Below are 13,207 nucleotides of genomic sequence, written 5' to 3' on the forward strand. Positions count from 1 at the left end.
TGAGGCTTTGAAGAACTGATCTCCCTCTTCTCCTTTTCCTTCCACTCTCTTTCCCCGGTATGCTTTCTATTTTGTAAGAGTCTCTCTGTGTTTGTGTGTATATGCATATATATGAATGATTTGAATTGCTTTAGGAGACAATAAATTCTATGAAAAGGAGAATAAAAATATAATAAAAATAAAAACAAAAACTGATGCCAGCTGCTCTCAGCCCACAGGATAGAGTATGACACAGCTAATCAAATAAATAGAAAATAAATAATAAAACTTGGTAGCTGGAGTTTATGGACTCCATTACAAGTGCCCAGGAGTTCTTAATGTAAAAGCAACTCTTCCCAGCCACAGGCTTATTGCGGGAACTTGCAAGGTGACCTTTTGAAAGGTTTTATGAGAATACAATTTAATGGAGCGTTGGCATTAGTGCCAGTCTGGGAATGTCAGCTGGCTGAACTGAGCTCTCTGAAACTTCCAGAAGACCATCATCGCTCTCTAGAACAGTCTGCTGCTAGTTTAGAAAGTGGGCGCACACCCTTTTAAAGCAACTGTGTTTCTCATTTAGTAAACTTTCCTTTGTGTTGAGCACAGCAGGAGTTTGACTAGTACATGTACCGAAAAGATATACTGCTACACATTTTATTGTCTATAATGAACACTATGGGCAGAGGGCCAAGCTCCAAACTTTGAGACAATCTTAGGGGCAGCATGTTCCAGTTCTGTGAAGCTTGGGGACACCTTCCGCACCAATATTTTCTATGAAGCTTTTGGCACAGTCCCCTCACTATCCTCTTTTACTGTCACTAAGAATAAGAGTCAGCCATAGCTCAGTGGTAGGGCACATGCTTTGCATGCAGAATGTCCCAGGTTGAGTTTGTGGTATCTCCAGGTAGGGATGGGAAGGACTCCTGCTTGAAGCCTTGGAGAGCCACTGCCGGTCTGTGTTGGTATTACTAGGTTAGATAGACCAGTGGTGTGAGGAAGCTTCCTGCCTCAGACTAGATGCTATTCTAAAGGTGTATCTGAATTCTGTATATGGATTTTTCTAGGTCTTATTAAAAACACCCCAACCCCAAACCAGCAGTTATGCGGTTCTGATCCAGATTGGGACCACTGAAAATTGTCACTTTCAAAGCTGCAGAAGGTGATTTTGAGTATCTCTGTGTTCTGCCATCGCTGCTCCTCATCCCCAGCAGCAACTGTAGTTGCTTCACTCTGCCTAATGGTAGGGCTGGCGCTGTATGTCTTCTTTTGGTATATTAAGCAATTTAAAAAGAGATGTGGAGAAACTCAACCATGGGATTCAAACACACAGTTAAAGTCATTGAACTAAATGCCTATTCTTCTTCCCCTTTTTACTTTCTATCCTCTTAGAGATGTGCAATAATTCTTTGTGTGCTGCTATTCTGTCCATTTAATCAAAAAGACTTCAATTATTTTTGTTGGTTGTTTATTCACGTCACTCACTGTCAGGGAACTGCCATCAGTGCCGGAGGGAGAGAGCAAAATCAAGAGGGATTCCGGAGAGCGTCCCGGGATTGGGAGAGGCAGCCCATCTTCTGGGGAAGAGAATCAGCGTAGCACCAGTGGAGAAGGGGGGCAGATGGGGGAAGCGGCAAGGCGGTCCCATGACTCCTTGCCAGGGACCAGCGGGGAGAGTAGAGGTCCTCCGCTGCCTATGCCCTCCTTGCGCAGAAGGCTTTCGCGCAGAGAGTAGGAGGAGACTAGGCGTCAAAGAGCTTCTTTGCTGGAAGAAGTTTAAGAAACGCCCACTGACAGATTCTGCCAGCGATTGAGACAGCCACGGGTGAGTGGCTGTCCGGACAGAAAAGGTTCACTCAGGCAATCCAGCCAGGTGTTTGCACCGGCTTACGCACGAGCAACCCCTAGAACCATTACACTCACATTTGTGTTCTTTACCCCATTTTTAAAAATGCAATTTGGTGGCAGCAGCAGAACAGGTTTATGTGACTGTTTCTTGTGGCTGCATATTCTTTTCTAGATGAACTGGATGTTGCATTACTCTAGGCCATCCTGTTGAAAAAGGTGCCCATCACACGAAAAAGTTGCAAGCAGCTGCAGGGGCCGTGTCCCTCCCCCTCAGAATGTGCTGGAATGATGTGACGTAAAGGATGCATTGGACAATGGCTGTTAAACTCAATTGAATGGCATCAAAGTTTGCCTCAAAATAGCACAATCTGGTTTACATTGCTAATTTAGAAAAACAAACCAGAATTGTATCCACTCACAGGCTGCTCTTTATCAGCATAACAGTTGTGGTTTATAAATTGCAGATTAGGTATTCCTTTAGAAATAGCATATCAAATGTGAATTATTAAAACAACACAATGTCTGTTAGCTATGAAAATGTAACCTCCCCTCTTCAAAGAAAATCAAGAAAAGACACTTCTGTGGATGACATAACCAGCAGGATTAGACAATCCTTTTCTGAAATGACAAGCACACAAAACATGGGCCTTCAGGTGAGGAGAGTGAGTAAAACCACTTTCATAAGCTGCTTACACATGTGTACACACGAAAGCACACCACCACTACCAGAACCCTTGTAATTGCTCCATACAGTGAAGTGAGGGAGTCTAGTCCATAGTAGCACTGATGTCTGCATTCATGTTTTTGGGCAAACATGAAGTCTTGTCTCTCTTGCAAGAAACATTATGTATGACAACAACTTATGGATGAACCAGTCTTATGAGATGCCGTGCTATGGAATTAGGCAGTATATTTTAATTGAAATACTGTTTTAAAAGCACCATGTTTAGTGGTTTACATATTTTATTAAATATAGGATACAGAGAAAAATCACAAAAGATGAAAGTAGGTGGGAAATTATTTCTTTTCATTTCCCCCTTCTTCTTGCTGCCTTTATCTGGCCTCTTCCTGCTCCCCCCACTGCTACCACCAATCACAAACAACAACAAATTCTGCTACTGCTGATGCGACTTCAGCTTCTATGTATTGTTCTTGTTTATGACAGTGTTTGAGGAGATTTTTTTTTAAAAAAAATAAAAATAAAATACTGGTGCTGTAAGATAAGAAATCAATACAACTATAGTACTGAATAAAAAATATGCATTTTCTTCCCTCTTCTTCCCTATTGTTTTACCGAAAACACAAAAAGCAAGAATAATCAGCTTTCCTTTTTATGAATATTTAGTTGCAACATTTCAATTTTAGCATATAAGTAAAAGCAAACACGATAACTATTTCTATTGTGTCCAGCGCTGACTCTTTTTTTAAAAAAAAAATAGAGTGGGCTTGCTTTGCAACCTTTCATTTGCTCTGTCACTACAAAAAGCAGCCTCAATTTTAACTCAGTGTTTGCATATTCTGCTTCTGAAAAAGAGAGAGAGGTGTATTTGTTTATTTAATTCTTCAGAATTATAACCACCCTCTCATCCTGCTTATTCTCAATCTAATTAAACAAGGGTTAGATGCTAATTATTTGCTGCTAGTTGTCTAGCATTGTGTACACAGCATCCTCTTGTTTCAAAACTCATCTTACAAATTTTCTACTATCAGAAATATTTTGATGGTGAACTTCAAAGAGCAGAGTACACAGCAGAAAGCACATCAGTTGATCTTCAAAGAGAAATTCTAACTTTAAAGAGAGCTCCATGTCCAGCACACAGAAAAATAAAAACTGCCCAAGCTCTTCCCTTGCAAAGCTAGGGCATAATATAGTAGGGCAGAGGTTTTCAACTTTTTGAGGTCCACAGCTCCCTTGACAAACTATATTCTTTCTGCAGCATCCCTGTGGTGCTCAGGAGCCCAGTTATGTCATCCCTTGCCTGCAGAGCTGGCAGCCACTCACCCCTTTTCAAACGCCCTCCTTTGTGGAGTGTTCCCTCAGCCTCCTCTCTGCTCCACTCTCCTTGGGAGTCCTTTAGCCAGCTGCAGCTGCCGCTCCTGGTGTCTGAGCTGCCCCCCCCCAAAGAGAAGTGCCTTTTCACACTGCCCCACAGGGGCCTGGGAAGCACCCCCTGGCCAGCCCCAGAGGCACCATTCACCTGGGGAGCTTGTAGCCAGAGCTGCTGCAATAAACAGCTGTGCAAGGGAGGGAGAGACGTGAGAGGGCATCAGAGGAAGGTAGGGAAGGAATGAGGCCAGTGTTGCCCAAGGCACCCCTGACCATCATTCAAGGCGCCCCAGGGTGCCATGGCACACTGGTTGAAAACCACCATAGTAGGGCATTTTGGAAGTGCAACAGCAGAGATGGTTTGGTTTGCAATCTAAGAGTTAATTCTGTTCTCGGTGTTAGTCAAGTACCCAAGAGGGTGTGTATGGAGATGTTGCTTAATAACCCGTCAGAGTGGCATCAACTTGACTGAGGTTGCATGTGTTTTGATTTGCTGTGTTCTTAGGGAGTTTTCCCATATATGTGGTTGAATGTCTTCCTGCTATGCACTGTTATTGTAAGGCCAAATAAACATTTAATACTCGCAACACTCTTTACTAACAGAAATAGTGAAGGACATGGGTTTTTCTCTTTGCAGTTGTTTTCCGGAGGATTGTTTCATTCGTTACATTTGCCTACATATTAGTTCCTATAATATTTAGAAGTCATCTAAGTGTTGCCTCCCTGACCAGAAGCCAGCTTTTGTGTGGCTTCCAAATCTTATAAAAACATTTACATAAACTTGCATAATTTATGAAGTAGCTGAGTCAAAAATAGTTTGAGGACTGCCACCGTTTTCATTCCAGTTTTTCAAAATTGATTTCTTTGAAATACCAGATTCTACCTTTTCATAAAGTTGAGGAGGGAAAACTGCAGAAATTGGATGTACATGTATATCAGCCATGTTGCATGCTACCTCATTTCAATTTTCGCATATAAGTAAGAGCATGCTTATATGTGCATGCAGAGAGTTGGGAAAGCATAAGTTCCTAACAGACATCTTCTGCTCCTGTTTCATCTGCCTACATAAGACTAGGAGCCAGGCACAATATCAAATAATGTTCCCTTTATTGTTTTTCAGTCAGTGCACCATCCTGAAAAAAGCTGGGTCCCTATCTCTTTCTCCCTAGGCACAGTTTTAGTGGCAGTCTGTGGCTGTTGGATGAGAGAAGCCACGCTTTTGTCTCTTCCAGTATTGGAATTTTGGATGTGCCCTTTGCACTGTAAGGCAGACACAAAATGTGGCTGGGTCATAGAACTGTAGAGTTGGAAGGGATCCACAGATCATGTAGCCCAACCCCTTGCAATGCAGGACTATGCAGCTGTCTCATAAGGGGATCGAACCTGCAACCTTGGCATTATCAGCACCACACTCTAACTATCTGAGCAATCCGGGCTGACCACCACTGTACCATTTCTGTTTGTGTTACATCACTAGATTATTTCCAGTAGTTGAACTATAGACAGCATGGAACTTTCACATTTGTCTGTAGTAAATAATGCTCCAATTATTCTACAGGGACACTGTACCGCAGCGCGTACATTGATGTGAGGTTGAATTTGTTTGCTTGCAACAAATATGTGATGACTAATTGGGATGCCAGGAGGCAAAAAGGGAGGAAAAAAAACAACAACACAAAACTTGACACCTAAATGTCATACAGCTTTTACATTAGCAAATTGAGTCTCTGTTCTTTCCGACTGGAGCTTAAGATCCTGAGAAGATTTATAAATAAAGCCCTGACAGTGCTCTTGCTTCAACAAACAAGTATGTGTGGCAAACTGTTTTGTTTCATTTTTTAATATAGGTAATTCAGAAAAGAACTGTGAGCAGGTGGGAGTGGGGAACCTATAAGAACTGTCAGTTCACACGTTTGTGAATGTGCGATGCTGTACAACCAGAACATGACTCAGTATTTAACATTTAATGTGTGACAGGCGTATTGTTTAAAACTGAGGAAGAGATGCTGAGTAGGTTGCTGTTCTTTGTAGCACATCTTTTGCTGAGTATATTTTCCACTTATGTAAGCCAATACGCTGACACTACTGGCACTAATAGTGTTGACCTTTGGGGGAGGTGGAGGGCCTGCGTAATGCTAGGAACCCTTTGTATACTGCTCAATAGGGGTGGCTCAGTCTGTATGCAAAAAGGGGGTGGTGATCAAGATCGCGAAGCTTTGTGACCTGTGTGCTCACCAGGAATGAAAGGTTACTTGCCCCAAACCACATCATTCATACCATGTAGCAACCATTCTAGGTAGCACAAGCCAAACCCTAGTAGGTTTTTATCCTCATTCAGATGGCACTAGCTATGTGAGCAAGTAAACCCTGGGTTTAAAAGCTTATGGGAACGGTACTGATTTCCTTTAACTTTGTACATATTTGCTTCTGTCTCTCTCTGCCCTGCCCCCGATTCACATGGTTGTGTCTGTTTTCTAGCATTTCCACTCATCCTTTCATGAACAACACCCCCACCTCCACCCTACCCCCTGCTCATTCATATCCTGAGAGATACTTTAAGATTCATTAGTTAGTTAGCTCCTGGAGTAAAATCCTATGGGTGCATATTATGGCTGCAACCGTTACCTGATTCATCAGTTTGCCCAGCCTTTCCCAAGTTGGTGCCTTCCAGCTGTTTAGACTACAACTCAGCCCTAGTCAGTACATCTGTGCTGGCTGAGGCTAATGGGAGTTGTAGTCCTAAACATCTGGAGAATACCAGGTTGGGGAAGGCGGAATTAACATTTTAACTGATTCAGAAGTCCCAAATTAAGTAGGTAGAAAAAAAAATTATAATGGTTAATTGCAATGCAAGAATCTGGAGGAAGAGTGTGTAGGGAGAGATATGCCATGGTTTTTTGGGTGTGTGTGAGAGAGATATTCTTCTAAAATGGTGCCTGCTATAACGTGTGCTTGCATGCTTTTGAAAACAAGTCACCCGTGTTCAAATTCTCTGAGTAGCAAGAACCCAGGGGGGCAGCATGTATTCAGGTTCATTTTCCCTTGAATGAATTTACTGGAGGCTTAACTGGCGGTTTTGTAATGGTTGCTGTATATTTACAAAATTATGGTTTGAGCATTTTGCTTGCTCAGTCCTGGAAACAAAACTAATAAGCAAGCCAAGGCTCAGGGCAGTTAAATCAGTATTTCGTTGTCAAGCCAAAAGGCACACCTACGAGCAGAACCAAGATCCAAAATTTAGGCTGTAGCTCATGAGATTACTCCAGCAGCAGGAAATAAGGGTCATCATCTGTCAAAGGCAGATTCACAAGAAACGGGTAAACAAAGGGGAGGATGGTGCCAAGAGGCACCAAGGCAGATAGAATGGCCAGAGCTTGGTGAAAACAAGAAACTAGAAACAGGAGTGAGCAGCAGCTGAAGAGAGGTGGGCATTTTAGTGGGACACTCACAAAGGTTGCTTGGATAGAAAAACCTGAACAGACAACTTCCTACTGATTAACCTGCAGCATTTTTACTTGGAGCAACTAGTCCTTGCCAGGATTGCTGCATGCCAACCAGCACTCAGTGGGTTGCCATAGTCAGCTTGCAGTGAGAAAAAGCTGCCTTTAAATCCCCCCCCCCCCCCGATAGCATAGCTCTCCTCTAATCTCAAGATGTCTAAGCTGTTATAGAATCTGAATCAGTTTGTTTGACTGGAAGGTCTGTCCCTTTACCACTCGCCTCCCCAGAGAACCCCAAGGGCTGAGCAACTGTTATGTTGGAGATTTCTTGTCCAAGTCCTGGACCTCGGGCAACAATCCATAGATTCCACAGTGAAGAAGTGTGTATATTGTATTGATGCTGCATCAGTATTCTGAAGAAGGGGCATGTTTTTAAATGAAGGCATTTCATGTTCTGTACAAGTTTGAAAATGAAGAATAACCACACTAAGATCTAAAGAGTCATAAATATTTTATTTTTGAAGATATGGGCCAACCCTTGCTGTTTCTTTCTCCTGTGCAGCAGTGTTCTTTGCAAGAACTGAGAACTCTGGAGTCCCTTGCTCATGCACAGATACACAGTTTGCTCTGTATAATAGGCTGCTGCACAGCAGCCTGCATCCCTGCAGTCCTCTGTTTAGGGACCACTGGAGGCAAGTTGCAGTTCGATGAAAGGAAACTTCAGTTTGCAAGTCCCCTTGAGACTGAAGCACAACCGATAACACAATGCTCATAACAGACATGCTGGGGCCCTAAGCCATGTCAATTTTAATAGACCCCATAGTATTACCTCCAAAATGTGTATGATTCTAATGGAAAGGACAGTGAAAAAGTAGTTTTATAGTTGCATATATACATAGGCGAGGATGCAACTAAAAACCTAACTAAATCATATATCTTGCAATAAACCTATTTATTTTTTAACCAGTTATGTAAAACTTCAAATTTAGTGGCTTTTTTTTTTAAAAAAGAGGACTGTCATAATCTGCGGCCTTAAACTGTAGCTTACTTTGTTTGTGCATAAATCCAGCGCCAAACATACTTACCTCCATGGTAATTCCATTACTATTTTTCTTCTTCTTCTAGACACTACCCAAAGCAGTCCTTTACTACAGTGGCAGACACACCCGAAAACCTTCGACTGAAACAACAAAGTGAATTGCAAAGTCAGGTAAGCTGTGAATCCTTTTGCCTATGCGATGAACATTATTATTAGCAATTGGGATCCATGATTACTAAAATAAAAGGTCAATGGTGCGAGCACCAAAGGTTAGTTCAAACAACACACATTGCTGTTTTTCCTCTCACACATGGAATCTTGATGTTCCAAGACAGACACACATATTTGTGTGAGCAATAAAAATTTGAATTTACTGGGGGGTGGAGCTCTATTCAATTATTTGTGATACCCTTTTTGTTGTTGTTTTGATCATGGAAACACTGTTTCACTACTTGTCCAAGCTGAGGAGGGTCCTGCTCATAGCTGTCTATGAGTATTTAAGGTGCCATTTGACTTGCCCCAGTGGCAGGTGCTCCAGTTCCTGGGAAAAGTGGCCTTTCCACCTGAGGAGGGATGCTAGGACCTTCCTTGGTTGAGACAGTCATCTCTCGGGTGGAGCACCCTTTCTTGCTGCTGACCCTTCTTGGCCCCATTGATTGCACTCTTGGTGGGGTGTCATGGGAAGGAGGAGGGAGAAGCACCTTCTCCAATATCAACCACCTTGGGTCCAATGATCAGCAGGAGATTGCCTGGTTGTGGGTCACCTGGTTGCCTTGTTGACGGTGATGCATGACAGAGCCTCCTCAGTGGTAGCTCCCTGTAGAATTTGGAGTATGGCGAAACATTAATATTTGGCTTTCTTGAAGTCCTACTAAAATGATCAAACTGCTTTTGGCCTAATGAAAAGTACTGCCCTGCTCAGGAGAATCATGGTCTGCCTAAATCTGTGATCATTTAGTTCACATGCTACATTGTTTCCTGTGACTGTGTGGCCAAAGTGGGCACTTGCTACACTTCATTAAAACAGAAAGCCTGTCTCTTGCCTTGATACAAGTTACTCATGCTCAAGAGTGCAAGTAACTTGCACCAAGTGAAGAGGGGAAGGCCTTCTGTTCACTCTAATTCAGCCTTCCCCAACCTGGGGCCCTCCAGTTGTTTGGAAATACAACTCCCGTCAGTTGCAGCCAGCACTGTGGAGAACAACAGCTGGGCAAAGGTTGCCTTAATGGCAAAGAGTAAGGTTATTGTAACTTCTGCCATAGAGCTTCAGTATGCTGATGACAACGTAGTGTGCGCACGCTCAGAGGATGACCTCCAAACCATCCTAAATATCTTTGCAGAAGCTTACGAAAAGCTTGGCCTATCGCTCAACATCCAAAAAACCAAAGTGCTGCACCAACAAGTACAAAATAACCCCTCTGCAGTGCCACAAATCCAACTCAATGGTGTAACGTTGAAAAATGTCGATCACTTCTCCTACCTTGGCAGTTATCTTTCCACAAGGGCCAACATTGATGCTGAAATCCAGCATCACCTGAGCTCTACGAGTGCGGCTTTCTCCCGATTGAAGTGCAGAGTGTTTGAGGACCGGGACATTCGCAGGGAAACCAAAATGCTTGTTTACAAAGCTATTGTACTACTAACCTAACTGTATGCTTGTGAAACATGGACCACTTATAAACGCCATCTTCAACTCCTCGAAAGATTCCATCAATGGTGTCTCCAAAATTTTTTACATATCACTTGGGAAGACAGGTGAACTAATATCAGCGTACTGGCAGAAGCAAAGATCACCAGTGTTGAAGCAATGATTCTTCAACATAAACTTCGTTGGACTGGTCATGTCGTGCGGATGCCTGATGATCGTCTTCCAAAGCAACTACTCTATTCCAAACTTAAAAATGGAAAGCGTAATGCTGGTGGTCAGCAAAAGAGGTTTAAAGACTGTCTCAAGGCAAATCTAAAAAAATGTAGTATAAACACTGACAACTAGGAAACACTGGCCTGTGAGCGCTCCAGTTGGAGAACCAAAGGTGTCATGGGCTTTGAAGACACTCGAACTCAGGACGCAAGGGAGAAATGTGCTAAGAGGAAGGCACGCTTGGCAAATCCACACCGTGATCAACTCCCACCCAGAAACCAATGTCCCCACTGTGGAAGGACATGTGGATCCAGAATTGGCCTCCACAGTCACTTACGGACTCATTGTTAAAACCGTGTTTATGGAAGACAGTCTTACTTGGCTACAAGTGATCACCAAAGAAGAAGCCTTAATGGCTCCCAACTGCTGCCTGCCTGCATATTTGTATGCATATATAAAAGTATGCACCAGTGAGATCGGGGAGCAGAACTATGCTGAACCCCCAGGAATCCGCATGTGCCTGCAGTGGACTAAATTGCACCGCATGTGTGCATCTAAGAATACATATTCTCCTGACTTCATAAATAATAGCAAATGAAGTGTTTACTTGTTTATTCAATTATTTCACCTATAGCGTCAGTTACAGTTTAATTTTTAATGATCTGTTGTACTAGGCTCATAAATAATTTACTGCATTTTATGCATCATGCGGAAAGTGCTTCATTGCCTAACACAATCTAAATTTCACATCTGCATTACTCTTTGATCAAGCCCTGTAAATCTCAAAGTACAGCCTGAGTTGCTTATTCCTTTGACTAGGATGCAACTCATCATTAATACTAGTTGCATCCTAGTGAAAGGTTTTCTTTTGTTTTATAAGGAATTTGAGCAAAGCAGAGGAAAAGATGGCGCACAGATGTTCAAGAACTTTCATATATTCACTAAAGGCAGCGAAATAAGTTTATGTGTGGTAATCTATCTAAATCATCTTTTGTAGCATTCCTTTTTTAGCCTTGCAGAGAATAATAAGGCACAGGATGGTATTCAGCTAAGTTTTACTCAGAGTAAAAAGGTAAAGGTACCCCTGCGCGTATGGGCCAGTCGTGTCCAACTCTAGGGTTGTGCGCCAATCTCACTTAAGAGGCCGGGGGCCAGCGCTGTCCGCAGACACTTCCGGGTCACGTGGCCAGCGTGACAAGCTGCATCTTGCGAGCCAGCGCAGCACACGGAAACACCGTTTACCTTCCCGCTAGTAAGCGGTCCCTATTTATCTACTTGCACCCAGGAGTAGGGACAGTGAAAAAAAAGAAACATTAATAAGTTTGGTCAATTACAGATGATGAATTAGTGGTTGTTTAGTGGAGGAGTTTGAGGGGGGAACCCAGAGTGCTGTCTCAGTGTATGTAGGACCAAGAGACATGGATGTGGGAACTGCTGCAGTGACCTGCAATTCCTGTGTCATGTCATCTTCCTGCCTGAGAACGTACAAAGCTACACCTGCAGGAAAACTGCTTCACTGGAGGTTTTTAAGCAGAGGGTGGATGTTCATCTGTCATGGATACTTCAGATGAGATTCTGGCGTTGCAGGGGGTTGGACTAGACACCCCTCTGAGCCCCCTTCCAAATCTACAATTAATTAAAAAAATACCAGCATTTAATATGCACTAGTGGTGTTGTCAATGTTAATCAAAATATTCAGGTGTTATGTGCAATTGTAACTATATTTGAAAAGGGTGAGGTATGAACCAAGGTGGTGTTACTGCAACAAAAAACGGTAAAGGTATGAAGTGCTCCAAATATCTTAAGTGGCAGGAACAAAATGGCACAACTGAAGCAAACATTGTCCTAGAAAATTATATGAAGGATGACTGCCCTTTCCCGACAATTCTCAGTGTGTGTAAGGGGGAGTGAGACTGTACTAGCCAGCCCCTGATATAGACGCACAACATTCGTTTGACCACACACCCATCATTCACACGTTCAGATGAATTTACAAAAGGGGCTCTTATGCGTGTGTAGCCCTATGCAATCAAGAACTCTATTCCGTTTGTCCAACCTGAGTTCAGTGAGGCTTATTTCCACGTAAGTGTGCAGTCCTAACATTTGTCAGGTTCAGTAGCTAGCTTTCTAATTAAATTTCTCTTGCCTGCTTGATGGAGGAAAGTTTGTCTTATCTTGGTTCAATAAGCTGCGTTCTCATAACACAGGAAGCTTCCTTATATTGAGTCTGACCATTGTTCCATCTAGTTCAGTGTTGTCTACACTGAAAGGCAGCAGCTATCCAGGATTTCAGACCAGGGTCTCTCCCATTCCTACCTGGAGATGCCAGGGATTAAACATGGCCCCCCCCTCCATTCAAGCAAATGCTCTACCACTGAGCTATGGCCCTCCTCTCTATTAAACAACTTTTGCCCCTCCACCCTCTCTGAAGGTTGTGTGTCTGTCAAACTTTTGCTTTGTTGTTTCTCATTTAGGTTCTGACTTCCTCTAGGCTTTTAAAATATTTAGTTACTAAAGAAGTCCATATTTTTATAACTTGAAATTCGGTATGATTTTCAAAAAAGCTGATTTTCAAAAAATAATAATTTAAGTCAGGACACCTGAATGTCATTATATTAAATGACAAACATTGATTTCTGGTGAGACTTCCTAATTTTGTAGTGCTTAATGGGCCTGAAGCATGGCTCAAAACAGCAAAGGAGCATGTCAGGTAAATATATTCTACGCTGCAGCGTGAAGCTTAAATGGAACTGATTGTGAAATGCTTGATTTGAAAAGCTATTGATTTTTTGTTCTGTCGTGTTTAGTTCGTTTTGAAATGATGAACATTTATTGCAGATGTTTAGCTCTAGTAGAGTTTTTTGTATCCTGACCAGCACTGTCTGAAGACACAACAACTTCCTGTATTTTTTGAGAGGCTGAAGTAACTTGTTTTTAAAAAATCCGCCTACAAGATGCATAATGTGGTTTACCTGAACGTTTAAAACATGAAAATA

At 42.5% G+C, this 13,207-nt stretch overlaps 1 protein-coding gene across 3 annotated transcripts in view; it reads left to right on the top strand.

Annotated features, from left to right (window-relative positions):
• Window positions 1-13,207, top strand: part of NEBL (nebulette) — a 192,603-nt gene that overhangs the window by 86,831 nt on the left and 92,565 nt on the right. For all 3 annotated transcript variants that reach the window (XM_083467409.1, XM_083467410.1, XM_083467408.1), the window contains exon 3: window positions 8,437-8,521. In XM_083467409.1, coding sequence (XP_083323535.1) covers window positions 8,437-8,521 — 85 coding nt within the window. The remainder of the gene's footprint in view (window positions 1-8,436; window positions 8,522-13,207) is intronic.

The sequence above is a fragment of the Podarcis liolepis genome, assembly GCF_965112155.1.
Source record: "Podarcis liolepis genome assembly, chromosome: 12".
Taxonomy (NCBI): Eukaryota; Metazoa; Chordata; class Lepidosauria; order Squamata; family Lacertidae; genus Podarcis; species Podarcis liolepis.